Here is a 25799-nt window from a genome sequence, read left to right as displayed (position 1 = left end):
CGCCTGATTCCCCGACGCATCCTCGTCCGTCCATTCACGGTCCGCGGATTCAACTTTACCACCTCAGCTCTGCACCACGGTTTCTTCCGACCGATCACCGGTCCCTCAAACTAGCAACTACTCTGCAGGGGCACTGTACTGCTCTTTCAGGGACCATCCACCTCAGCCGTGCCGTGCTGTACGAGGTCCCAAACGGAGAAATTCGCCGGCGTGTGGGTGAAATTGTCTGCAACCCTGCAAGGAGGGAGAGACCAAACATCCATCTGCTGCTGCATCTTGAGCTCCATCTTTCTAACTTATTGACGAACCCAATATTGACCAACGTCGTTGGACCGTTGCCTTGTTGGACTAGACATGAGAAATTTTTCAAAAACCCAACCGCCGCCGTCCCGTTTACCGATAGACCAGGCGACACACGGACGACCCCTAAGACGCTACCGTCTCCTCGCTTCCCTTTGGAGGGCTCCGCACTAACACGCCAAGCTTCGGGGCTCTTTCGCTTTACGTGCTTGTTTCTCTCCGAGACCATTTCCGTCTCCGATTCTCTTGACTAAGAGGAACACGACGACGAGTCTGAGAAGGTATTGGGTGCTACCGAGTTTCCAGTTGCTTGGCTAAATTACATAGTATCCAGAGGTAACCCCCTTTGTCTAACCTCGCATACATAGTCCTTCAACTACAAGTCTACTCGTAACCGTTGAGCAACCAAGTTACACCGTCCTCCAAGTTAAAGAGCATAATTCTAGTTCTACCCAACACCATCTAGAAAATACTCTAGTCCGAGCTTCAACAAGCTCGCTTGTCAAAAATGTCCTGACAGCGGCAAAAAGTCGCCCTTCCCACGTCCATCGTGAGCCAAGTTGCCCAAAACACTCACCGAGAGCCACCCCACCATCCGGGCGCCGCTCCATCTCACCCGCTCGGGGCGTCTCTTCCCCCCCCCCCACGCCGCACGCTGCACAAACCCGGGGTGAGGCTCAGGGTCCAAGGCCAACAAACGTTGGTCTGGCCTGGCGACCTGCAGAAAAAGCACCTGATTTTTTCCAGAAATCTTCCATTCGTTCTGTATGTCTCTGGCGCTTCAGGCAGCCTTTGGGTGGGGAATCGTAGGAAACTGGCAATGTTTGTGTAACCATGAATTGCACTCAAACAAATGAGACGATTGATTCATGATTGAGAATACTGGAGTATGGCTGTATGATTCAATCGAGTTGCTTGTAATCATATGAGGATGTCCTATGAGCTGAGCTTAAAGGGGGGCTGTCCAAGCACCACTCTCAGAACTCTACACCTTGGCCTACTCCTTGCCAAGATACCTAGATATCCATGTTGACATTAACAGTTCAACAAAGAGCAGCCATCTTGGTCGAACAGGGCCGCCATATATCTACATCCATCGGATAATAAACAAGGTAGGAATTTAACTCTAGCCTACACCAACGCACCAATCCCCTTCAACTCTTCCCATCCATCTTCTCTTTGGCCGATCAACCGGCACGTGCTCACGATGCAGACACGTGCTCCTAAACAGGACAAAGAAAAGGCCCGGCCCGCAGCTTGACGAAAGTCTGATCTGATAGACCACGGATGGGACCGAAGGTAGGAAAAGTGTGGGCCAGGATGCATTGAAAGAGCTGGGGGCTGATTCATGGATAAATGATACTTATACCATACATATATCACGAGTCAAGACATGGTGCTCTCATCACAACTCAACATCAACAGCTTCAAGAGTGATTTTAACATCGTTTTATTGGGTGAAGTTCCGGCTTTGCAGCCCCCGCTTCAGCGTTACTCTCCATCACATACACACATAACAAAAGAGTTGCCGCCGCTCAACCTCGGCCAGCAACCACGTCCCCTCCTCCTCCTCCTCCTCCTCCTCCTCCTCCACAACAACTATCAACACCCTTACCACCCGTCACTTCTTTTTCTCCATTTCACATCTCCGTCTACTTCCCCCCCGCCGACTTCATCCTCCCCTTTTGCTACTCTAGCCAATTACATACAACAGGAGGTGGTGGTATCATAAGAACAACAACGATCGACAGAAGGGAAGATAAAAAAAAAAAAGACGACCAATCCCGGGTCCTCGTCTAGAATGTACAGGAAAAACGACAACGTCGGGCAAAAGAAAAAGGAATATGAGACAGATTAGGTCGAGCAGTGAGGTGCCGACGCCGATTCATGCGATGCTTTATCAAAAAGGAGAAAAGAGATGGCTCCTCCTGATAGACACTGGGTCCATGAGGAGCAGTGAGTGTGTTTGAGTGCGCGTCCTCGTATGTACGTGCACGGAGATGTGAAAGGAGAAAAGAGTGGCAGAGCGCTAGATGCGCAAAAGGCGAATCTTGTTCGCGAAGAACCGCGCCTTGCGAGTAAAACAGATCCATCCGCGGTTCGTAAAGACTTTTGCATATGTTTGATAAGGAGATGCTTGCGTCAGAACATCATGGGGTATATCGGTGCCTCATTATAGAGGAGCATTAAGAACCTAGACGCTTCATAATGGTTCGTCGAGGCTCCAAGTCCTTAGACTCGTCGGTCACCGAGATTCAGCCAGCTCATATCTGACGATGTCGACGCCATAGCAAGCTGAGGTTGTGTGCTCACACCAGATGGAGGGTTGCGGGGAGGGGGAGGAATACTCGGCGATAGAGGTGTTCCAAAGTAGAAGCTTGGGTTATAGACGCTGCTCGGCGCCCTATCTGTGCCCCAGGGCTTCGCCTTATAGTCGGGATCCCAAGTTTCGTTGATACTCTCAGGGATACCACTGGAGTAGCCTGAAGACGCCTTTGAGGTGGGGCGCTCAATCTTACCAGCTACTCCATCTCTAAAGGGGATCTTGCTGTATTCTGCCACCACAGGGCTTCCAGAGTTGACGCGGTTCATCTCAGGGCGGAAGTCAAAGTTCAAAGGGGGCACAGTGGCAGAGTCCTGAGTAACACGGGGGTTGCGGGCTGCAAGCGAATCCGAGTAGTGGGATTCGCTATCAGATCCGACAGTGTTCCTCTTAGGACCACCGAAGCCGAGAATCTGGAGGGCACTGCCGCCGGACCAGTATCGGTTCCAGCCGGAACTTCTTCGCATGCCGTCTTGCGTCTCAAGAGGTCCGTTGCGAGGGCGAGGTTCCGCAACAGTTGGGTCGAAAGCAACACCTCGGGTGTCCTGACCTTGCAGGACGGGGTGTTGCATTTCCTGTAGGATGGGCTTGCTGATTTTGGACTTCAGCTGCTTGTGCAGAGAACCAACAGAGCTTCGGTTAGTGCCGCTGCTGGGCTTTCGGGTGATGCTCGTCTTGTTCTTTCCAGCACGACCCATCAGGATAGCCATAGATGAGTATGACTCCTGAGACAGCTGAGGGTTGTGACCGCGGAAGTGGGCAGAGTTTGGCGAAAGTTGACCATTACCAAATGCCATCGGGTCCTTCTCATCAGAAGGGTAGTTGTGTCGAGCATGGGCGGCTTCCGGTGAAGGTTGGCGAGTCTTCTTGCGACGACGCAGGAGCAGGAGAATAACAATAAGCGCGGCCAAGAATCCAAGAATCGTTCCCAATGTGATACCCAAAATAGCACTAGAGCTAAGACCGGAATCACCACTCTTAGTTGCGCCTCCGACGGGGACAACATCAGTCGAGGAGGCAGTGCTAGACTCTGAGAGAGTCCAAGAGCCAGTCGAGCTGTCTGTCGCAGTGGCAGTTGAGGTGAAAAGAGTTGATGAGTCCGTGGTAAATGATTCCGTGCTCGTGGAGGAAACTGTCGAAGATGACTTGGTGGAAGTCGACTTGGTGGAGGTGGAGGTCTTAGTAGCAGAAGAGCTCTTGGATGAGGTCGTTTCAGCCAGGAGCTTCTGTGGCTCAGAGCCCAAGACCTTGACAGAATCCATCCAAGCGTTTTCCTTTCCGTCGAACATGGCGACGGGCAGCTTGTCACTGCCACCCACGAAAACGATCTTCCCGTTGCTATCCTGGGCAACTGTGTAGTCGGTGCTGCGAGCTTCCTTCGGTGCCAGTGTTGCGTTGTACACTGGCCAGGCGCTGTCGGTTCCATCGCGCTTCGTCAAAGCCTCCGAGAGGGTTACGGGTTGGTTGTCGGCAGTCCAGACCAGGTGACGGCGGACCTTGTTGGGGCTCACAGTAAGATCGAAAACGTAGAGGCTGATAGATCCATCGTCACCGGGTACAAGGACAGCCTTCATCGAACTCGGAATTGGCTCAGAAAGGGTGGTTCCGGATAGTCGCCAGCCGGCATCAGGGTTATACCAGGAGACTGCAGTGTTCGAGTCGCTGCCACCAACAAAGCAAACATCGGTGTCGGACCAGGGAAGAAGAATAGGGTTGAGAGCCGATACAGTTGGTCCTGTCGCGAGGATGGTGTGTGGCTCTGAAGCGCCAATAACCCAACCCTCACTCGTTGCTGTTTCACTTCCATCCTTCGTGCCTGCGTAGACAAAAATCCGGTCGGTGCTTTTGAGATAAGCCGCACCATGGTGTTGCAGATTCTTCGTGATTGGGCTTGAGAGAGTAATGGTTGACCACTTCTTGTCCCCGTACGTGAACTTCTGTAGGCCGGTATATGAGTCTGAGTCGCTGGTACCACCAACGACGAAGAGACCAGAGTCAGTACCAACACAAGCTCCACCAGAGACCTTCTCTCCAGTCGCCAACTTCTTCCATTCTGCGTCCTGCTCTAGGGGAAGAGACATGAACGCATTTTGCGTATAAACATAAAGTGTGTTGTCATGAATGACAGAGCACGCCCCCGTCAGAGGCGATGGTGGTTTCGGTAAACTCATCGCAGCGGAAATTCCCAGTCAAATTACAACCTCGTGATTAAGTTAGTAGACTTGCGATGGCATGGCGGTTTCGATAATTCGCTCGGATGAGATTCGCGTCGCGGATCGAGTCGTTGCAGCGATTTGGCCACGGGCCAGTGGTGATGAAATCGTCGGTTGCGTGGTCGAAGTTCGACTTCGATGTTCAAGACGAGAAGCAACGGGTCGCGCCAAAGGAACGGGACGCGGGGTCGGATCGAATAGAAGGCTTCGCGGGTAGGGAATGAACAAGGTCAGTCGCAAGCAGACAAAGTTTCAGCTAGCAGACGTGGCGATATGGTGAGGCGAAAGCTGGGGAGAGCTGGCCGAATGCAGCGGACAGACAGCGGGCGTCGAAAGGAGTGGAACGGTGGCTGAAGTCTCAACACCACAGGTGCGAGGATTGTTTAAGAGGATAGTTGGACGTGAAGAGATCACATTGACTGCCTTTGATAGGAGCAGATCGTCGTCGCCGTCGTCGAAGTGGAAGAAGTGAGGTTTCGAGTCGGGGGCCACAGGTCGCGGGAGGTGGGTGGCTGTTGGTCGTACGTTTGTTCGGTATGCCCCTGGGCAGGTAGGCGAATAGAAGTGGCAGGGGAATGCACTCGGACGTGTGAAATCGCGCTACGTGGAAAAAGGAGGGAATCCAGTAATGGGCGATAAACCTCGACGCTCTCGTGCCAGACGGTTTTGCGAGGTCTGGAATGGGTGTGTGGCAGAAACAAGCGCGAAAAGCAGAGCAGGCCAGAACGAGAGGGAGAAAGAGAGGAACGATGCAGGACAGGAGGACGACGGGTTTGGCACGAACAGGTAGTGGAGAGTCGAGACGGGGGGCTTGTCAGAGGCGGAGTCAGAGAGACGAGCAAAGACAGGGCCTCAGCAGACGATCCATGGATCGAGAGACACAAACGAGCAGGGGTTGAAGCTCGTGGGATCCTGGCTTGGATGCTGCAAACAACCACTGAACAAGCCTCAGTGCAACACACGAGCCAGGGCAAATTTGCTTTTTAGTGCTAAGGACAGAAACGCCTTTGATTCGACAAGCCAGCAGAAACGGCTACACTGTTGAAGCCGGCCAGCCAGCCATTATCGTGAGCTTTGACCTGGGCGTAGCAGCTTAGTATGGAGTTGAGAGAGAGCATGGACGAGGCGGAGTGAGTAAGGTGAGACGCCAGCGCCAACAGCGAGTGATGGACGATAGGTACGAAATGCGAGAACAGCAGGGACGGCGGGTCCTTTCTCAGAGGCTGGACGTCTCACCCAGGGGTCCAGACCCCTGATTGGCCAATTCAGGCCCCGCGCCAAACGTTCCATGGCGCCCAGCTGCAAGGGTCCCGGCGGCCCATGCAGGCTGCCGATTGGTGGCATGGAGCATTTCTTCAGGGCCTTCAGGGCATTCAGGGCCTCCAGGCCTCCGATCAGGGGGGCGGCGCGGCCCCACGGACCCTGGCAGAGTGCACCTCACCCAGGACAAGGCTTCGGGCAGTGAGGCCCGTTCTTCCATCCTGGGCATCAAGAGATTAAAATAGGGGAGGGGGCGGACAACCAAGCAGCCACTCGAACCCTGGACGTTCGTCACCTTGTTTCGTAGCACTTGGGGTATTGTATCATCCATATAGGTAGCGTACAAATGCCCAGTACCACCCCGTGGTAATGAGATTCTGAGCACGGCCACAGGCTAGACGTTGGACGGCTGCGCTGTGTGATTCTGGCATTTGCATTTCGGATAGCGCCCTCTGCATAAGAGAGGCCAGCAATGCATGGAAATCTCTGAGCGCCCAGACCCCCCTCACAGCATCTTTTCCCCATTCCCTCGCATCGACTTACATGCCACGAATTCCCGTCGACAGATACGAGAATCCTCAGGCTCAGGCTCAGGTTTCTCTATCTTCTCGTGTTGATTGAGCCCGCTTGTGGCTCGCCTACGTAACCAACGTCGCTCTCCCTCGCACCGTCCCTCTACCTGATACGCTTCCCCTCCCCGCGACGAGACGCGCAACACGTTCCGTACACCTCACACATGGCTCTATAATCCCCGTGCATAAGTAGCTCCCCGTATAGCCTACCGCCCCGACTCTCACCGGCTGAGCGAGATTGGACTGGATTGGCATGAGAAATTGTGAGGACCAGACCCCGGGTTGCGTTCCCTGCTCCATGCGACCTGGCGAACGCGGTCACTCGACAGCGCGAACTCGCGCTCGCTGAGTGATACCCTCATGGTGAGAGAGGCGCCATGGATTCGGCTCGACTCCCACTCTGCTGAGAGGGATTCCCACCAACCAATTCGACAAGCACCCCAGTCTTCCCAGGCACCGCGGTCTCCATCCCCACCCAGCCGCCTCCAGATGAAACGCGCCATAACGCCCACCTGAATCCCTGACCCCTGGAGGTGACCAGGGTTGAACAGCGACCTGATCCTTATTGAGTGAGCTGGTTTTATTCTCCGCTCCTCAAACTCGTCTGCAAGATGGATATACGCAAATAGAGTCTACCAGAGACGTTGACATTGATTGCATTTCGCGGGATGAAGGTTCGTTGGGCGGGGGCCAACCCACACCTTGTCGATCCTCATTGTCCTTCCAACAGAGATCGCTCCATCATGACGGGGCTTTTTCCAAGGTCCTTCCACGTGCTTCCGGTCTCGTCGAGATCTCGCCAGCTTTGGTGTGTGCTCTCGCTAACGCACACCATCTGCAGCGTCGTTTCGTTGTCTGATAGGACCTGTCATCTGGGGCTCTTTTCGGCAGGTCGGCCGGCCACTTGACAGACCCCGTCAACCAGAATATCGGGTAGTGTCATTTCAGAGTCCTTCATCTATTCATGATGATCGATTTTTATATACGAGAAACATACATGACGTGCTGTTGTCGTCCACTAGTGACGTTGTTTACGATCCTCTAGTCCAGTTTCACTTGGTGATGTTTACCATACGGCCTACGTAACTACGCTGGATCAATTGTCACTACCCGTCTATTGTTACGTACCACTGTGCCTGATCGGCCGCTTTACGCTGGATCTCCAACACCGGGCTTTTTTCTATATGAGCTAAAACATGATTTGTGAAATATTATTTCCCGATTTGCCTGCTGCAAATGGTGATCGTCGCCGTTTCCAGATGTGAAGTAACAGCAACCAGCCAAGTTCGTTATGCGTTTTTGCGATCGAAACCCTCAACGTGGAATCGTGGGAAACGCTTGTTGAACCATCGCGCCACGCGTGGACAATGCCAGCAACCAACTTTTCATGCTCCTTTTGATTTGGGATGCTCGACTTTCAACCAATACCGTTTGCCATTTTGTCACTCGTAGCATCTAAGCGCCAACATCTCACCCACACGTGTCACAAGCGTCTAGTTCCCTCACATCTACCCTAGAGAATATGCGGCCACTCTGGCGGCGAGCCACCCTTAAACCAGCTTTCGAGGTCGCCAAGATCCAAATGTGACAGCAGAGCGCGCGGCTCTTCAGAAGCTTCACACCGGATGGTATGGAATACTGCTGATTGGTCTCTTCTCCAACTCGCATGCAGAGCATCATCACATCCCGCTCCCGCCCCTCAATTTCCCACGAGTAGAGGTTCTGGGCCAATCCCAACACACCAGCCTGTCACATCATCGGCAGTTGTTAAAGATCAGACGACTGCCGTGCTGTGCTGTCTTGACCAGATGAATGCCTCAGCCAGCGTCTTACCAACAAGACTGGAAAAAACCCCTGTTGTGGCACATTGCAAAGGACAAAATCAATATATCTGTTGAATAACTGGACCTGTCTTAGTCACGCATCATATGTTGAGACACTTGCATGTCCCTTCACGGCAGTTAAATCATATGTCTCACTCAACAGCATTCATTACTTGTGGTACCAGATGTCCATTCTTTTTGTTACACCCTTATTGATCATTTATACAAGGCGAGCACAAAGTCCTGCAACCTCGAGTCCCAATTTCCTCCTGATTGAAATCATTGCCCCTGTACCACTTCCAGGCCACACCAGACCATTCTGCTGGCCTTCCATCTAATGCTTGTCCGTAAATGCCCCAAACTCCAAATCATCGCTGTAGGTGGGCTGCTGCCCATCCCCTCATTGATATAATGCCGTTTCATCACCCCCAAAGTCATTGAAAACTCAATACTGCATCGCCTGGCAGAGTCCCTGCATGGGCATAGGCATGCCTAGAGCCACCCCGTATTGGCCGTCAACCTATGAGCTGGCCATCGTGGCAAAGGCCTCTGGTGGAAGTTGAGCCTGAATCTGGTTAGCTTACCGCTACTGCAAGTCGATGAAAAAGAAACCACATACCTTCTTCTCGTTGAAAATCACCAAAGCCTTATCGAATTCCCAGTTGACCTGGGTGAGACACATCTCCGAGTACTGAGGTGTCATGCCGGTTTGCTTTGAAAGCTCGGCGATCATCGCCTGGTGCTGGTCGACCGCGGCCACAGCAGGAGGAGGAGGAGTGGGAGCCGCAAAGACGTTGGGAAGCGCGCTGTACGCTCTAAGAGACAGCATGTCGCTGACAACACGGATGACTCCCCTACCCGGCTTGGCAGGTCCGAGAACGAAGACGCGGGAGAAGCTGCGCTTCCCCGTCGAGTTGGTACCTGGATCCTGCTCCTCAAACTCGCCATGTACCGTAATGATGAGACCGTCAACGCCTCCAGGGCTCTGACCGGTGGGATCCGCAAGACCCTGCAGAGGATGGCAATCCATGATATACTTGGTCAACTCCTGCTTGATGTCGGGATGTCGGGTGAGAGGGAGGGTCTTCCAGGCATCTTGGATGCTGTTGGCACCTCGGAACAATCGCTGCACACGGGCGTTTTGGTGGTTGATCTTGGTTAAGTTTCGGGAAAGCTTGATGTATGATCCCCATGGCATAGGGGCAGGTGCGTCGGGGTCCCGGGCTGAGTGGGTGCTGATCGAGACAGAGAACTGGCTGTCCTCGTCGTAGAATCGAGATGCCAGGCCAGGCCGGTCGTTGTCGTAGCAAGCAAAGAACTCCAGGAGGAAGTTCTCGCCAACGCCCCCGACATCTCGGAAGTCAGGGCCATTCTGAGGGATCGGCTTGGGTCTTGAGGCGGCCTCCTTTTCAGCAATTTGCTCGGGTGTGCGCAGCTGGTTGCCGTTGATGATTTGCAGCTTGGGGAACCACTCAAGGAGAGTGGCTGCGAATGTGGGGTCTGCGATCTCGATAGGGTTGCCCGTAACGTAGATGGTCTCGAGGTGCTTGAGCTTTCCCTTGAATGGCTGGAAAGCTTGCATGTTGGCCACCTGGTTGCCGCTCATGTCGAGGTTCTTGAGGTGCGGGAATGTTGTAGCCACCACCTCTACCTGAGCGACATCGTCGATGTTGTTGTTGGCGAGGCTGATGCTCTCGATGGCCTCGCGCTTATCCTTCTCCGTCTTAAAGAGTCCGTCGCAGATGGCCATGAGTCCTTTGAGCGTCTTGAGAGCTCGCTCGCGGGTGTCGAACATGCCTAGGGCGATGAGGATCGGATCCGCAGCAAGGGCGTCGAGCTTTAGCAACTTGTTCGCGCCAATGTATCTCTGGCTGAGGATTTCCTGGAGCTTGGCTCGAAGCTCTTGGGTTTCCTTTGATTCGACTCTGCTGCCGCGATCGGGTATCTCATCCACGCGGATGACCTCCAACTGTGCACCAGCAAAGGTGAAGGTGTTGAGCTTAATTAGTTCCTCAACGTCGTCCTCGGTCGCTCCCACGTAGACGTAGTCGCCGACATAGTGGCTCTACATTGAGTTAGCAGGGAATGTCGAAGGTGATGAGCCAAGGTGCGGGTGGGTGTAATCATCTAGCGTGAATCGCATTTAAATCGCATTCAGATCGCATTGAAATCGACATATGACTTCCAAAGTCTCGCGTTGTCGCGTCGTGTGGTCCGCACCTGGTGCTCCGTCAATGATAAACATACCTTTCTGATTGCGACCTTTCGCTTTGATCCGGTGCGGAGTGATGAAGCCTTGCGCTCCAGGAAGCCGAGAAGATCGTTGAGCCCGCCACCGGGGTTGCTCGCAGCCTTGCTCTCCTTCAAGCCACCAACTCGCACCATCTTGAGACCAGTCATGTCCTGTGACCGTGTCTTGGGGCCTCTGCCGGAAGATACGCTAGAAATGCGCGAGGCAAGAGACGAAGCAGAGCCATTGCTCAGATGCTTCAGGACGTTCTGAGCGTTTCGCGAAGCGCCACGTGGGTTTGTGGTCGAGATCCGGGTACTGGACCTGGTGGGCTTTGAGTCTGCATTTGCAGGCCGCTTCGCGCGTCGACCGGCACTGTCCATGTCCAAGTCACCATCGCCATCCATGCGACCTCCAGCCTTACGCTTAGAGATGCCACCTCTTGACGCAGCGCTCGCCTTGCGGGTCGCATTCCGCGCTGTAGTGGTCTGACGACCTCGGGGCGCCATGGTAATAGGCTTGGTAAGGGATGTGGTGACGGTGGGTGGTTTTTTTTTTGTAGGTTGTTTTTTGTAGTGGTTTTTTAAGGTTGTTTTTTGTGGTTGTTTGGTGGTCTTTTTTTCTTGAGGTTTGTTTTGGAGGTCGATGCTGCACAAAGCTTTCGACGAGTCGAACAGAGATCAAGCGATGACGTTCGAGATGATCGAGCCCGTGGTTGGAGTCGAGAGCGCAATATCGAGCGAGGCGATGGGTGGTGTTTTGTGCTCAAGTCGGCGAGACTCTTTTGCGGTGGAGAGGCGACCAGAAGAAAAACTGGTCACTGTCGCTGTCGCCGCTGTTGGGGATGAGGCGAGGCGTCTCTCGGTGAGAGGAGAGTCGTGCGAAGGTCGAGCTTGAGGGGGAAGGAACGACGGCAAATCAATCGCCTTGTGGTCGCTGTCGCACTTCCGTGACGCGAGAAGTAGCGGAGCGCTGGTACTTCTGACGTGGGAATGCGGTTTTGTAGTTGAATGAGTAGAGTTTCGTTGAAAAGGATGCCAGAACGCAAAGGTTCTTCTGGAGTCGATGTGACGTTTTGCAAAGCCCCACTGGTGCGAAGGTGAAGGTTCCCAGGCAAGCAGGCAGCCTTTGCAGTAATATACCTGATTGGGACTAGCACCCGATATGAGTCAGTGAAACGTTCACCCGCGAACACGGTGCTTTTACATGAGCTTGTCAAATTGGGGAATAAACCCTTTGTTCCTTGATAAAATTTCCTTTAAGAGCCCCTTGGATTGACTGTGATTCTAGCGCTCTTTGTGTAAGAAATTTCCTAATTCATGCACCCCTTGTTGGGTGGGTAGGTAGGTACTTTTGGGCACTACAGGCTTTGATGGAGGGAATGACCAGTCCCTTCACGTGACCTCGCGTTTCTTTCTTCTCGCCTTGGCGTGGCTTGGTAGGCAAGGCCGCTAGTGCGACGCGTCCCTGCCTTGATCTTCACCAACCATCAACTGTCAATATTTCTGTCAACAGGGAATGAGGTGGTACAATTGGACTACCTCGCAGTTCACGATGCTTTGAGCTCCTGTATTCTGCTATAAATTCCGGATAGCCGCTGCTGCGGCGCTGCTTTCACCATGGACAGTGACGAATTCGACGACGATATTGCCGACGAGGACTTCATCACGGCTTTTGAACAAGTCTCATCCTCTATGGGTGGACAAGGCGCTACAAGAACCACACAGAATTCGGTGCCCCAAGCTTCCAAGCCGACTAGCCAGCAGGATCCAGCAACCGTTGCGGCCTTGGAATTGGAGGATCTTCCATCAGATGCCTTCTCATCTCCAGAGCCACCCCAGTCAAGGCTACCGGCTTCTGCGACAATCTCAGCACCTCAAACTGCACGGTCAGGATTCAGCAGGACGAGTTCGGGGAATTGGCGTCAGACGACCCTCTTCGGTGGCTCGATATCAAGTGATGGCCCAAGAACATCACAACCAGCAACTGCTCGCGTATTCCGTGCCGACCTTCCCCCAGAGCCGCGGACTCATCATGCGATAGACGAGGAGGCCATGAAAACATGGGTTTATCCCACAAACCTAGGCGCCATTCGCGACTATCAGTTCAGCATCGTCAAGAATAGTCTTTTCAACAACACATTGGTGGCTCTACCAACCGGTCTAGGAAAAACGTTCATTGCGGCAACCGTTATGCTAAACTTTTACCGGTGGACCAAAACCGCTAAGCTTGTCTTTGTTGCCCCTACGAAGCCCCTCGTGGCACAACAGGTCGATGCGTGTTACAACATTGCTGGAATCCCTCGTTCAGAGACGACTTTGTTGACCGGAGATATCCCTCCAGCTCTGCGTGTTGACGAGTGGGAGGCGCGACGGGTGTTCTTCATGACCCCGCAGACTCTTCTGAACGACATTTCCCACGGTTATGCGGATCCAAAGCAGATTGCTCTGCTGGTCATCGACGAAGCACACCGAGGTGTTGGAGAGTATGCCTATGCCAAGGTCACGAAACTCATCCGTCGTTTCTCCAACAGTTTCCGCGTGCTGGCGCTGACTGCTACACCTGGATCCAAGATCGAGACGGTGCAAGAGGTTATTGATAACCTTGGAATTTCCCATTGCGAGATTCGTACTGAGGACTCGATCGATATCCGCCAATATGTCCACCAGAGAAATATCGAGCAGGTTGTTCTTGACCCATCTGACGAGATGTGTCTTGTCAGCGAGTTATTCACCAAGGCTCTGAAACCTTTAACCGACAAATTGTCATCACAAAATATCTGGTTCGGACGAAATCCTATGGCTATCACAGCTTACGGCCTGATGCAATCTCAGAAGGAATGGTTTGCATCACGCGGGAGGCATGCAAACCAGGGAGTTCAACATATGATGCGAGCCGTCTTCAGCGTTCTCACAAGCATCGCGCACTCTATAAAGCTGCTCAACTTTCACGGAATCAAACCATTTTACGACAACCTCGTCGACTTGCGCAGTGAGCAGGAAGGCAAGGGGGAGAAAGGTTCCAAGTACAAGCGCCAGCTTATCCAAGACTCCAACTTTCAGGAGATGATGGACAAGATCTCCAAGTGGTTACGCACAGATGGCTTCGTGGGCCATCCCAAGCTCACTGCCTTGGCGGATACCGTGCTGAATCACTTCATGGATAAGGGAGAGGGCTCTGCAACACGAGTGATTGTCTTCAGCGAGTACCGTGACTCGGCAGAGGACATTGTGCGCATGCTAAACACCCATCGGCCGCTCATCAAAGCTAGTGTCTTCGTTGGGCAAGCTGACGGTAAACGAGGAGAAGGCATGAAGCAAGCCCAGCAGATCGCGGCGATCGAAAGGTTCAAGCGAGGAGAATTCAACGTTCTCGTTGCGACATCTATTGGTGAGGAAGGACTCGACATTGGTCAGGTTGACCTCATTGTCTGCTATGATTCTTCAGCGTCGCCAATTCGAATGCTGCAGCGAATGGGCCGAACAGGTCGAAAGCGGGCGGGAAATATCGTGTTGCTCCTGATGCGTGGAAAGGAGGAAGACCAGTTCGCCAAATCCAAGGACAACTACGAGAAGATGCAAACCCTCATTTGCGAGGGAAGCCGCTTCAACTTCCGCTTTGATCTCTCGACACGGATTGTTCCTAGGGCCATCCGGCCAGAGGTCGACAAGCGACATGTTGACATACCCGTCGAAAACACCCAAGACACGTCACTACCAGAGCCTAAGAAACGTCGAGTTCCGGCTGGAAAGAAGAAGCCCCCAAAGAAGTTCCACATGCCTGATGGAGTGGAGACAGGTTTTCAGAGTGTGGCGAGCATGTTGAAGGTTGGGGGTAAAGCGAAGCAAACAAAGACACGACAAAACCCGGAACTTAGCGACATTGTTCAAGTACCAGACCAGAGCAAGGTTCTTCTTAAAGATGAGGAGCTTAAGGAGCTCAACCGGGCGTACCGTGACCTGCCCTTCAATCACACGGTTGTGGAGGAAACAGCAATACCAAGCATGACAGCCTATCCGGAGTTGCAACGGCAATTGCGACCAGTTTTCAAGCTCAAGCATGGGACTCGCACAAAACGCTGCGTTGAGATGTGGAAGAAGATGGGAACTGACCCGGAAAGCATGGTGCTGCCTTGTCGTTCCGTGGATACGAGCGACTACCTGGAGATTCCAGTACCTGCATTTGCTGGATCTGATGATGAACCGCAGGAAGTGAGACCGCCTGCGAGGGTGAAGCCAGCGAAGCCAGCAAAACCAACAAAACCAGCGGCACCGGCTAAAAAGAAGGCGAACAGACAACCTCCTTCAAAGGCGCAGCCTCAAGCTAAGAGGAGAAGACTATCTCCTGTTTTGGAGCCAGAATCCTACGTTCTTGGTTCTATGGTGGATGATGGGATGTCAGACGAGGAGGACGAAAATGAAGAGGAAGAGGAAGAAGAGGCGACACCCCGTGGTCGTGGACGGCCGAAGAAAGGTAGCAAGCCTCGCGGAAAGGGGAAGCGGAAGACTCAACGCAAGACCGGTGGGATCAACAGCGATGAGGTTGGTGACGACTGCGATCGAGATAGTGACATGATGGAGACGGATGGCTCTGATGACGGCGAAGATTTGGTCGACTTCATCGTCTCCGACAACCATCCGATATCGAGCTTAAGGGAAGCTCCCACATCACCAATCTCGACAGGCACATCACAGCCGCCTGGAACTGATGAAACGGCGAAGCCTTTCTTTGTACCAACCCGATTCTCAGCCACACAGGAAAGCGAAGATATCCCAGAGCTTGGTGAGCTTGTTAAGAAGAAAGCTGGCGGAAGATCGGCTGTGGAGGAGTCGGAGGACGATGTTACTACGAGACGGGCAATCCGTGGCCGGCGAGCCATGGTGGTGGACGAGAGCGACAGTGACTTTTAAGGTTTTGGAACATTATCGTGAGCCGATTCAAAGAGAATAATGGGAGCATCATGACGGTGAACGGAACACATGGTAACATTAGGTATCTAGACTAAAAGGATCATGCATGAATGGACGAGTTACGACAGCAAGCTACGTCTTGCTGATCAACAACAATGATAAACATCCCAACCCATTCCCACGTCTTTCGTCTCGGTAAGAGTCCTATTATTGTTGGTTAGCTCTTTACTCATCCACATATGGATCCAAAAGAACAAAGAGACAACATCTCGAAACTTCAGAAACCCAGTTTATAAGCACCACCACCCCCGACACACCCACCAGGCTCACCGACGACCAGCTCACCAAGGCGTCCCGCGTGCAGCGCACTCCCCGAGAGGGAAGCGGCGCACAGCAGGACAGGAGGCGAACCGGCCATTGTCAGGAGCTTAGCTGGCAAAGTGCATGTTTCGAGGGCAGTCTCAGACGGCTCTTCCTAAAGCTTGAGGAGGGTTTGAAAAAAGGAGCTCATCATGCGAGATGGAAAGAATAGCAATTGGAATGTGTTGGTGACTTACAAATGAGTGGTATGGGTGTTGTTTGGAGGTTTGGGAAGTTTGTTGAAGAGGAAGAAAATTGCAGAGAAAAACGCGACTGGATGTGGTTTTGGTTCGTGTTTAAGCGACTGTGCCCCACCTTTAGACGCGGAAGCGCCAGACGCGTTTGAGCTTTCATTAGCCACACCACCCCGCAGCTTGCGCCACACGACAGTGATGGCCCCGGCTCTTCATGTCCGCTACAGCCAATCACATCCTCTGCTTCTCGCTCCCGGCAGGCCGGGGAAGGATTGGGTTGGGATTGTCATGTTTCCGGACTCTCATCCCGTCGTCACTGATCTCGTCACCTCATCCCGACGTCGGTTTCTTCCCCCTCCTCTTCTTTCAAACATCAACCTTTTTTTAATCCAAATCATTAAAACACGATCGACCGACCAATTCTTTCAGCCATGACCTCGACGGGCGTTTCGCTCCTCAAGTTTGTCGGCACCGTTTCGCTCGGCTTGCTGACGGTACGTGCTCTCTCTGCCTCTGCTCGGACTTTGGGTATCAAGTGATATCATATCAAGCTCCAAGAAACATCCTTGCCCTGGTTCGCGTATCTGAACTTAAAGCTCTGATTCCATCGAAAACTTGTCTTGACCATAACATTGTTGCACACTTTTGACATTGCTACAATACTTTGTGCCGTTATCGCATACTATCGCATCGCAAGCTCAGTTCGCTAACATCCATCTCTAGGGCGTCTCCTACTCCATCTCGACCCTCGCCCTCCCCTCGCTCCTCCGACTCCCCTCCTCTTCCTCGGCTTCTCAGGGTCTCACCATCCTTAACGATGCTCTCAAGGCTCCCGTCCTAGCCCTCACCTCGCTCGCCTCGGCGCCCTTCCTCATCAGCTTCTTCCTCGCCCCGCGCTCCGCCCGCCATCCCTACCTTCTCTATACGGCCCTCTTCGCCACCCTCTCCTCCGTCGCTCCCACCCTTCTCCCATCCCCCGCGCCCCGACAAGTCGCTCCCGCAGCACCTCGCCAGTCGTCCCGCGCCAAGATGGAAGCCAGCTACGAGGTCCTCGGCGACAGCCACAGCGAGCCCGCTAGTGAGGAGGACATTGACGACGTCAACGGCGAGGAGGTGAGAGCCGAGGTTGAGACCCTTGCACGGAGCTACATCGCTCGGACGGTGCTCTCTTCCCTGGGCTTCGTCATGGCTGTTGTTGGTATTTGGGGCGACGGCGCACCTCAGGCCGTTGTCTACGTGTCGTAAGAGGGCACAGAGGCACATGACGACCTCTCTGTTAATGACATGATTAATTGAGGGACAAGATGCAATCACATAGGCGTTCCACTAGTTTTAAAGCATGATATCTATCTCCCCAGTCGGTTGGGACCATCTCCTGTCAATCGCTCCAAAGGATCGAGCAAATAGTATTAAATCTAGCTATGAAAGAAACAAAAGATGTATTTTCTATCAACAGTTTATCACGCATTCGCAACAATGTCCATCATCTTTGAAATTGCCGTTCATGTCTTTGTCAATTTGCTCGTCTCAAATCTACAACTACCACAATCAACCAATTCCTCCATCAACCTGGCCAAACAAATGCCTTCCCTTGGGCTTAAACCTATTAATGATACTGGCGGCAATTCGCGCAGTAGCTGCCGCGCGATAAGACACTCTCAAGATCACTGTCATCATCATCCTGCTCGTCCTCCTCCTTCTTGTCCTCTTCACCCTCATCGGTCTCATACCCCCTCATGAGCTTCTCCGTGATCCAGGATGAGGCCTGACGACATCGAGATGTAGCAAAGTCAACTGTCTCATCCTCCCGTTCCTCGCCATCTTCGGACTCGGCCTTGGCTTGGATGCTAAAGTACCTCGATGCCGAGTACTTCTCACCCAGCCTCTTGGCCACGTCGTTGGCCTCATTCAGACTCACAAGGCGGCGACGCTCGGGGTGCTTCTCCATCGCGGTGAGGCAGAGATCCCATGCAACCACCTTGGCAACACTGCCACTGAGATTCTTTTCGTCTCTCTTACGCTTCTTGTTGCTCTCGCCCATGGAGCGCATGATTTGGGTGAACTCGACCGCACTGTAAGTGTTGCTGAGCCCCAGACCCGTGAGCAGCTCCTTTCTTTGCTCGGCCGTATGAGCTTCGGGGTTGACGTGGGCGGCAAACTCCTCCTTCTTCTTGTTGATGAGATAAGTAGCACAGTCATGCTTATCCTGCTTGATGTTGTCAGGCTTCTTGAACTTCTGCTCAGTGAGTCGGTCATGGGCGAGTTCAGCAGGTGTTCGGCCAACAGCATTCTCCCGGTACAGCAATCGAGGCTTGAACTCCACAATGACACGAGCCAGAGATATCATGTCGTGCATGATGGTAGTGTGAAGGCACGTCTCGCCCGCAGCGTTGAGCAACTCCAGCTCCTCGCCCTTGGAGTACTCGAGCAAAAGCTTGAGCATCTCAACCGCGTCCTTCTCTTCATCATCGTAGGGCTTGGTGGTGTTTCTGTGATAGTACCTGTTCCTGCGCCGATTATACACATCATTATCGTCGGACTGAACTCCAGAGGCTTGCGACACCCAGGCGTGCAGAGGTGTGTTGCCGTTCTCGTTGAAGTTGTTTCGCTGCAAGAACAGGTGGCTGCGGAGGGTCGGGTCAAAGAGGTCCAACATCTTGCGAAGCTGTCCAGCCTTGGGGGTATCCTCCAACACTGCGTGAAGAATGTTTTGGCCCTTTGAGTTGCGGGAAGACTGGTCGGCATTGGCCCCCAACAGAATCTTGACAAAATCGGTGCGTCCAAGGCGGCAAGCAACCAGAAGCGGTGTCTCGCCATCGGCGTTCTTCTTCTCAAGACATCCTGGGCAAGCCTCGACAAGATACTCTAAGAGTTCGATTGCCTGTGATGAAGGGAAAGCCGTGACAGCGCAGTGAATCACGAAATCATCTGTAGCACCAGTTAGCACCCTGTATTCCAACCTTGGTCAACACACTTACTGTCGGCTCCAAGCCACTTTGAGATGGCCCGATCAAACCCACCCGGGCTCTCCTTGAGGTGCTTCAGTTGAGAGTCTTCACGAGCAGCCTTTGACTTGCCAAACTCGCTGTACAGTCTGTGAGGGGCGTCTCCAAGGAAGAACTCGACACTCTCCAGATTGCCAACCAAAGCGGCATGCAGAAGTGGCGGCGACTTCTGGCCTGACGTCCTAACCACCATGTTGCGACCAGCCGTCGCCCAGTCCTTCCTGTGCTATGGATCAGTATTAACCACCCACAGCCACCAAATAGAAAACCACGTACCTCTTCTTGCCATAGACTGTGAGTCCCTGGTAGTATCGCGGCTTTTGCTTCAGCTCAACGCCGCTCTTCTTGACCAGATGATCAAGGGGAATTCCCGCGCCCGTTCGCTTGATGATCAACGCAAGCATCTGAGTCTTTCCATGCTGCACTGCATAGTTGAAGTCACCCAGGGGGAAGGTGAATCTACCAACATGGTCGTCCTCATCTTCCTCGCCTCCTTGCAACTTCTCTCCAGCATAGTGCTGTGCCATGTCCAAAAGAGCCTTGAGTCCAGTGACATCATCTCTCTTCAAGACCTGCGTAAAAAGACCTTCATTGGAGCGATAGATGCCGATGCGACGGGTACCGGTCATATCCCCGTTCTCAATGGTGCAGTCAGGAACATTCCAGCAGATGTAGTTGACCGGCCTGGTGTGGGATTTGACTTGCATGGAGACATGGCCAATGTCGTCAATGGTGAACTTTTCCTGCACCTTCTCGGATACAATACGGGGCTCGTCACCGGAATCGTTGGATTCTTCATCCGAGCATTCATCTGAGTACTCGTCTTCCTCGCGAACTTCCATCTTGAAGCGAACCTTTTCCTTCTCTGGCGGAGACCACTGCACCTTGACGATCTCAAGTAGAGCCCGGGCAGCATCATGGTGGCCCCGAAGGAAGGCCACTGAGAATGGGGTGTTGCCATCATTGTCCGCGACCGCGGCCACCAAGGGCGGTTGGTCTTGTTCAGGGCCCCAAGCTTGGAGAGTAAGAGACTTGATCCGTTCGACATCTCCTGACCACGCAGCATTCATCCTGTAATCGGTTAGAAGAAGGAACGCAAAGTTTAGGAAATACTTACAGCTCGATATAGCCATCCCGTCTCGTCTCCGTCATCTCGCTGTCATGTCGGAATGAAAAGTGAAACTCGTAAGGCTTCGCAGGTTTGTCTTCTGCTTCTTCTTCGCGAGAGGCACGACGGCTGGTGTCCGATTGGGTCTTGATATCAGGATGAAGCTCATCAAAGGTCTTTGCACCTCGGGCAAGGAGAGCTTTCTCGATGGCCTCAAAACTGGTAATAACCTCGCTTATGGCTCCCCGCTTCTCGGCTTCTCCCTTGAGCTCTGCACGCTTCTGCCGCTTGATGTCCTTTTCATACTTCTCCTTTGCATTCTTGAACGTCCACTTTGCGTCTTCGATTTGCTGAGAGACCATCCAGTGTGAGTAGGTGCCTGGCTTGAACTTTTCTAGAAACTCCGCCGTGCCAACCGGCTCCGTAGGCTTTACCACTCGGCGTTTCTTGTTGGTGTACTTTCGGAGGCCCTTCAGTGATGTACGGACCATGTCAAGAGCTGAACGTCCCTTGTTCCAGGTGCGCCTGTACTCATCGAGGATGAGGCTTTCGGTGCTTCCGGGCAATGCGTTGGGATTGGCGCCATTCTCCAGAAGTTGGATTGCCACCTCAGCGTTGCCAGAACGGATGGCTGCGAGTAGGGGTTGCTCTGTTGACTCTTTGAACTTCCTCTGGTTATCTTCCAGTTTCCCCAGCCTGCCAGAGTGCGATGGCGAAACCTTGGCCGCCTTCAACCAAGTCTCAAAGTCGATCTGAGCCAAGGCGCCGTTGTTGAGAAGCTTCAACACCAAGATGGTGTCACCGGTCTCAATAGCGCTGTGAATCGGGGCAATTGCCTCCGGGTTCCAGTAATTGCTAGCAAAAACCAAGTGGTTGATGGCTGTCTTGACGCCCGTCTTGTCCGTGTCAAGCAGTGTATCGATGAGGTCCCTTTGCCCAGACTCGATGTACCTGTGGAAAGCAGTACATCCGTTCGAGTCGGCCTGGGAAGAAACGGCCCCAAGTTTCAAAAGGAGCTCAGCCATCGACTTGGCTTGGCCAGGGGGCAGCGACAACGCCAGGGCCAGGGTCAAGATGGCGCCCGTATCAGAGTCGTTGTTCTTGTTGATGAACTTGACTGGTAGGATAGAATCGGCACCATACTGCTAAAAGGTTATTTTGTGTTTCACAAATGTTGGATGTTTGTCAACTTACATCGCAGAGGAGCTTCACAGCATCCTCATGGCCTTCTGAAATGGCAAGATGAAGGGGCGAGCATGGGACATCCCAAGCCAAGACATCAATCTGATAGTAGTCCGGCTCGTCCTCCTGTTCATCTGGAACTAGATCGTCGTCGTCTTCCTTCTCCTTTTCGACATTGACAAAGGATCCAGTCACCATAGATACAGTGTCTGCGTCGGTTGTCTCTGCGTCAATAAGCTCACCATCAGATTCTTCATCCGATTTGTCGGAAGCTTCGACCTCATGGGTTTCCTTTGACGTCTCGTCTTTGCCATCGGAGTCGCCTCTCTTGGCAGCCTGGCGCTTTCTGTCCTGTCGCTCCTCCTCAGCCTCTTCGTTCTCGATGCTCTTCTCCATCAGGATCTTGATCATTTCCAGGTTTCCCCGGGAAGCAGCCAGGTGCAAAGCAGTCTTGCCATCGGCCAAGCGTGCCGTAATACGAGAGCCGTGATCAACGAGACATTTGACAACCTCTGGGGTCGAGGTCATAACGGCGAGATGGAGTGGTGATCGACCGGTGTAGTCTCGCTTGTTAGGGTCGGAGTCCTCTTGGCTGAGCCAGTTCAAGACATCATCGACATCTCCATCAACGATGGACTGACAGAGTCTGGCCGTGTTTCCAACATATGCCATATCAGTCCAGTCCTGCTCTGTCAGGGGGTTGAAAGAACCGATCTGCTGTCGGCCAGGGTCATCGATGAGGAAAGTGACCTCGCCTTTGATGTAAATCTCAGCCTCCTTCTCCGCAACTTCTTTTTCCTCGGGTGTGACTGGCTTGGGGCAGAAGCCACAGCAGTCCTCGACAACATCCTGGACGCGGCCAAAGAATGCCGGGTGACGATGCAGGTAGACCTCTCTGTCATCGGGCTGGTTCCACTCAGCATTGAGGAGGAGATCGCGCGTGTAGCAGAGCTTCTCAATGCGCTTGGCGTTGAAATGTTGACCATACGGAACAGTGAAAGTGTGGTAGTTGGAAACGTCCTCCTCAGAGAGCCAATCGGCAATTTCGTCTTCGTGGTGATCTTTGATATTGCCAAAGAGAATATTTCGACCCTTATACACCTGAGGTCGACCACGTTCCTCGCGCCTCTTGTTGAGATATGTTTCTCGGGCGGACGTTGTTGGCAGTCTTTCGAGGACAAGCAGACGGGCCAAGCCCAGCGTCCTTTGGAAGCTTCTCTCGAAGATGGTCGGATCAACACGAGACCGATCGAGATCAGGCCAGTAGACCTCAAAGTTTCGGTGAGAGTACTTGGAGAGGCGATTCTCGTAGGAAGGACTTCGGCGAGTGAGGTCGACATGGTTGACCTGGGTGATGAAGCTGCCCAGTGCTCTGGGAGTTACATAGACCTGGTTGCCATCATAGGCGCCGCCAGCGGCGTCAATATCGAAACCTGTGAGGATTTCACTGACGGACTTGTAGACTCGCAGGACAATCTCAAATGGCGTCAGAACTGATGGTCTCGAAGAGGGAAAGGTGGGTCATTTACCTGAACGTGTCGCACGGGGTATTGACTGGCAATGGTGATGGCATACTTGGTCCTCACCACAGTGACCTCGTTGAGGAGGGCATCTCGGATGGCTTGCTCAATTGTCTTGATCTTCTCGATGGCTTGGTCGTGGGTGAGCCCGTAGAGGAAGAGATCGACATCCGAAGCAGGACAGAACTTCTCATGGTAATACTCGCGGAGCTTGCGCTTGGTGGTGTTGAATTCCTTGGGAACGGGGAGAAGACAGTTGACGACCGAAGAGCCAGCAGCCACAACATTGCTCCAGTCCATGTCGACCAGAGATGATTCCGAGAAGACGTTGAAGTTCTTTTGGAAATCGGTCACGTTGGCGACCGTTGCAGGGGAACCATGAGGACGGCGCTTGTCGTCTGGGAGAGCCATGATGTACTTGGACTTCTCCTCTTCGGTCTCAGTCTCGAGGTTCCTAGCGCGAGTAGTGATGACTTTGGTGTCATCGGTAAAGAGCGGCAGGACATTGAGATGGGGATCCTCAAGGATAGGGTTCTGGCGATCCTGAGCATAGACAGATCGCAGGTTGGCCTCATACTTGCGGTACGGCTCCAAGATCTCGATCATTGACTTGTCCGGGTTCTCGGAGATGTATCTGGCCAGCCCCGAGTGGGGAGCAGGAAGCTCAGGAAGATCAGCCATGATTGCGGTGTTTGGAGGAGATATAAAGGGAAAGATGATGCTGGAACAAAGACGAGAGGACGAAGAAATAAAAACGGCGAGATGAGGTCAGGTTGAGTTGAAGGGAGGAAGATGTAAGTGGGGGAATCAAAAAGGGCAGTCGCCGAGATCCAGCGATGCAAGTTGATGATCCAATGTGAATAGGAGTTTGGTGAGGTCACAATTGGAGAAGTAGTGGTATGATAATGTTGATTGAATGAGCAGTGACCTGGTCAAGAAGAATCCATCTCGACCGAAGAGGAGGGGACTCGGAGGCCTTTATACCAAGCCATGGATTAAGCCATCATGTCAACTATACCGAAGCCGTCCACCGGCCTCGCACGTATCACACCGCTGGCGGAATGGCGATGCGGAGTACCTGGCACCTCCAGCTGCGATAAAAGGCTGAAGCTCCAGTTAAGCTCCAGCGAGCTGATGCCGAGCTAGCAGCAACATGGTTAGATCGCGTCTGCGGCGCGCATTGGTGGCAGTTTGCGAGTTGCAGGGGGCTGTGCTGCCTGGAGCAGCGAGGATTCGACGCGCGAAAGCCCGTGATCACAGTGTGTGCGACCTCATTTTGAGGTGCTTGCTGCAGGCTACACAGCTCTAGGGGGGGGCCTTTGAAAGGCTCATGGCCCCGCTGGTGCCTGGCTAATATCACCAACCTCCCTTGGCGACTTGATCAACATCACGCTCAACAACTTGACGCTGGTGATGCATCGTGAATTCGCACTGCATAAGACAATGATGCTTCAAGTTCCATGGTCATCCTTTCGGTGAGGGGCAATTTGCATCCATCACACCATTCCCAGGCAGAAAACCTTCCATCTCGGACTTCGTCTCGCACTTCTTTCTCATTCAGCAGATCTTCGGCAATTGACCCTATCGTATGATTGATTGCTTTCCATTCATCTCATCCACCATCATTACCGCGCCGTCGCAAACAATTCAACTTCTACTGCGGGGAACCACTCCGTTATACCGCCTTAAGGCGGGTCAAAAGCCACCGTCCTTGGTTTATCCAACGATGATCTTGTGCCAAGACTTCTAATTCGAAATCGCGGAATTAACCTCGTCAGAAGACAACGAGTGGGCTTCCCAACGCCAGGGGCCTGGGGTGAATGAACCTAAGTAGCGTTAAGTCGTGTTTTTTTTTTCTTTCTCGTTGAGTTTCCTTGTCTTCAAGGGTTAGCTTCGATGTTTGCTGTTCGTGAGGTTGTAAGTCGATTCGGAGGACGGACCTTAGTGAAATGCATGTAGGTGCCAACAAGGCTTCAACACGATAAGCCGTGTGGTAAACAACTATTTACGTATAGAGTATGATATTTATTGTGAAATTTTAGTAAGATAACTCTTTTCACATATATTACTTACGTACTTTTTATCTGGAGAATGGGTGAGTTTGAACAGTGTTTTTTGAGCATTCTTTCAATATCGTCTCCCCCAGGGTAGCTGGTCCAGACAAGACATCTAAACCGATGGACTGTTTAAATATCACTACTTGGCTCTGAGAAGAGCTTTGCCGTCCTCACTTCAAGTATTTTAGCTCAATAGGTACATCTGTATAGCTTTCATCAACATGTACCTATGTTGTTTAAATAAGTCGCCCATGACAATAGAGGAGCCGTTTGGTTAGATCTGAGGCAGAACACGGACAGTGTCACTCGTTTTGAAAGCCCATTTTCCCACTTCTTCCGATCACTCTAGGTTGCTGTCTTGTTTCACTTACCCCGCACCGGATCTTCACTCGATTAACTACCCAGTTCATTCAGCAACTCTCACCACACCATCTTCTGCGTTTCCTCCACTCTCCACAACACCTTCGTCCGCTGGAGCGCCCTACTATGGCGAACTGACGTTGCCGATACTTCCCATTCATTTTAAGAATATTTACTCGGCCAGGAAATCGTGTATGCGCACATTGCCTCCTCCTCACGCACTGGTAGGGTTGAAACATCTGATGGCCCCGGTGCCACATCCCATTCAACCTGAGATTCTCGTTCGCCATCTCCCAGAGGTAAGCATTTCCAATCGAACCCAACCATGCCTTCCTAACAATTTTCAGTTTTACCCAGTATCGCGTACCTTATCAACCGGGTC

The 25799-nt window shown here is 52.7% G+C and overlaps 5 protein-coding genes across 5 annotated transcripts; 2 read left to right on the top strand and 3 right to left on the bottom strand.

Annotated features, from left to right (window-relative positions):
* Positions 1-1757: 1757 nt before the first annotated feature.
* NECHADRAFT_98812 (uncharacterized protein) lies at positions 1758-4794 on the bottom strand (the record flags this gene model as incomplete). Its single annotated transcript, XM_003053528.1, has 1 exon — positions 1758-4794. One exon carries the CDS (start codon positions 4792-4794, stop codon positions 2533-2535), a length of 2262 nt encoding a protein of 753 aa, XP_003053574.1. The 3' UTR covers positions 1758-2532.
* A 4217-nt stretch (positions 4795-9011) lies between these two features.
* On the bottom strand, positions 9012-11230 carry NECHADRAFT_98811 (uncharacterized protein; the record flags this gene model as incomplete). The annotated part of the gene is made up of 3 exons (XM_003053527.1): positions 9012-9056; positions 9111-10556; positions 10739-11230. 3 exons carry the CDS (start codon positions 11228-11230, stop codon positions 9012-9014), a joined length of 1983 nt encoding a protein of 660 aa, XP_003053573.1.
* A 1185-nt stretch (positions 11231-12415) lies between these two features.
* Positions 12416-15631, top strand: NECHADRAFT_31148 (uncharacterized protein; the record flags this gene model as incomplete). The annotated part of the gene is made up of 1 exon (XM_003054242.1): positions 12416-15631. One exon carries the CDS (start codon positions 12416-12418, stop codon positions 15629-15631), a length of 3216 nt encoding a protein of 1071 aa, XP_003054288.1.
* A 933-nt stretch (positions 15632-16564) lies between these two features.
* Positions 16565-17658, top strand: NECHADRAFT_102373 (uncharacterized protein). Its single transcript, XM_003054241.1, has 2 exons — positions 16565-16679; positions 16909-17658. Exons 1-2 carry the CDS (start codon positions 16617-16619, stop codon positions 17428-17430), a joined length of 585 nt encoding a protein of 194 aa, XP_003054287.1. The 5' UTR covers positions 16565-16616; the 3' UTR covers positions 17431-17658.
* A 40-nt stretch (positions 17659-17698) lies between these two features.
* NECHADRAFT_98809 (uncharacterized protein) lies at positions 17699-23681 on the bottom strand (the record flags this gene model as incomplete). The annotated part of the gene is made up of 6 exons (XM_003053526.1): positions 17699-19113; positions 19164-19411; positions 19467-20261; positions 20308-21440; positions 21493-22956; positions 23010-23681. The coding sequence occupies 6 exons, from the start codon at positions 23679-23681 to the stop codon at positions 17792-17794; spliced, it is 5634 nt and encodes a 1877-aa protein (XP_003053572.1). The 3' UTR covers positions 17699-17791.
* Positions 23682-25799: the final 2118 nt, after the last annotated feature.

The sequence above is a fragment of the Fusarium vanettenii genome (genome assembly GCF_000151355.1).
Source record: "Fusarium vanettenii 77-13-4 chromosome 1 genomic scaffold NECHAsca_1_chr1_3_0, whole genome shotgun sequence".
NCBI lineage: Eukaryota > Fungi > Ascomycota > Sordariomycetes > Hypocreales > Nectriaceae > Fusarium > Fusarium vanettenii.
Note: the sequence above shows the minus strand (reverse complement) of the source record. Positions and strands in the feature narration are given on the sequence as shown.

Excerpts from the sequence above, each read along its gene's own strand:
- NECHADRAFT_102373 (XM_003054241.1), top strand. The coding sequence starts at position 16,617 with ATGACCTCGACGGGCGTTTCGCTCCTCAAGTTTGTCGGCACCGTTTCG. Across the intron at positions 16,680-16,908 it reads TTTCGCTCGGCTTGCTGACG|GGCGTCTCCTACTCCATCTC; the intron begins GTACGTGCTCTC and ends ATCCATCTCTAG.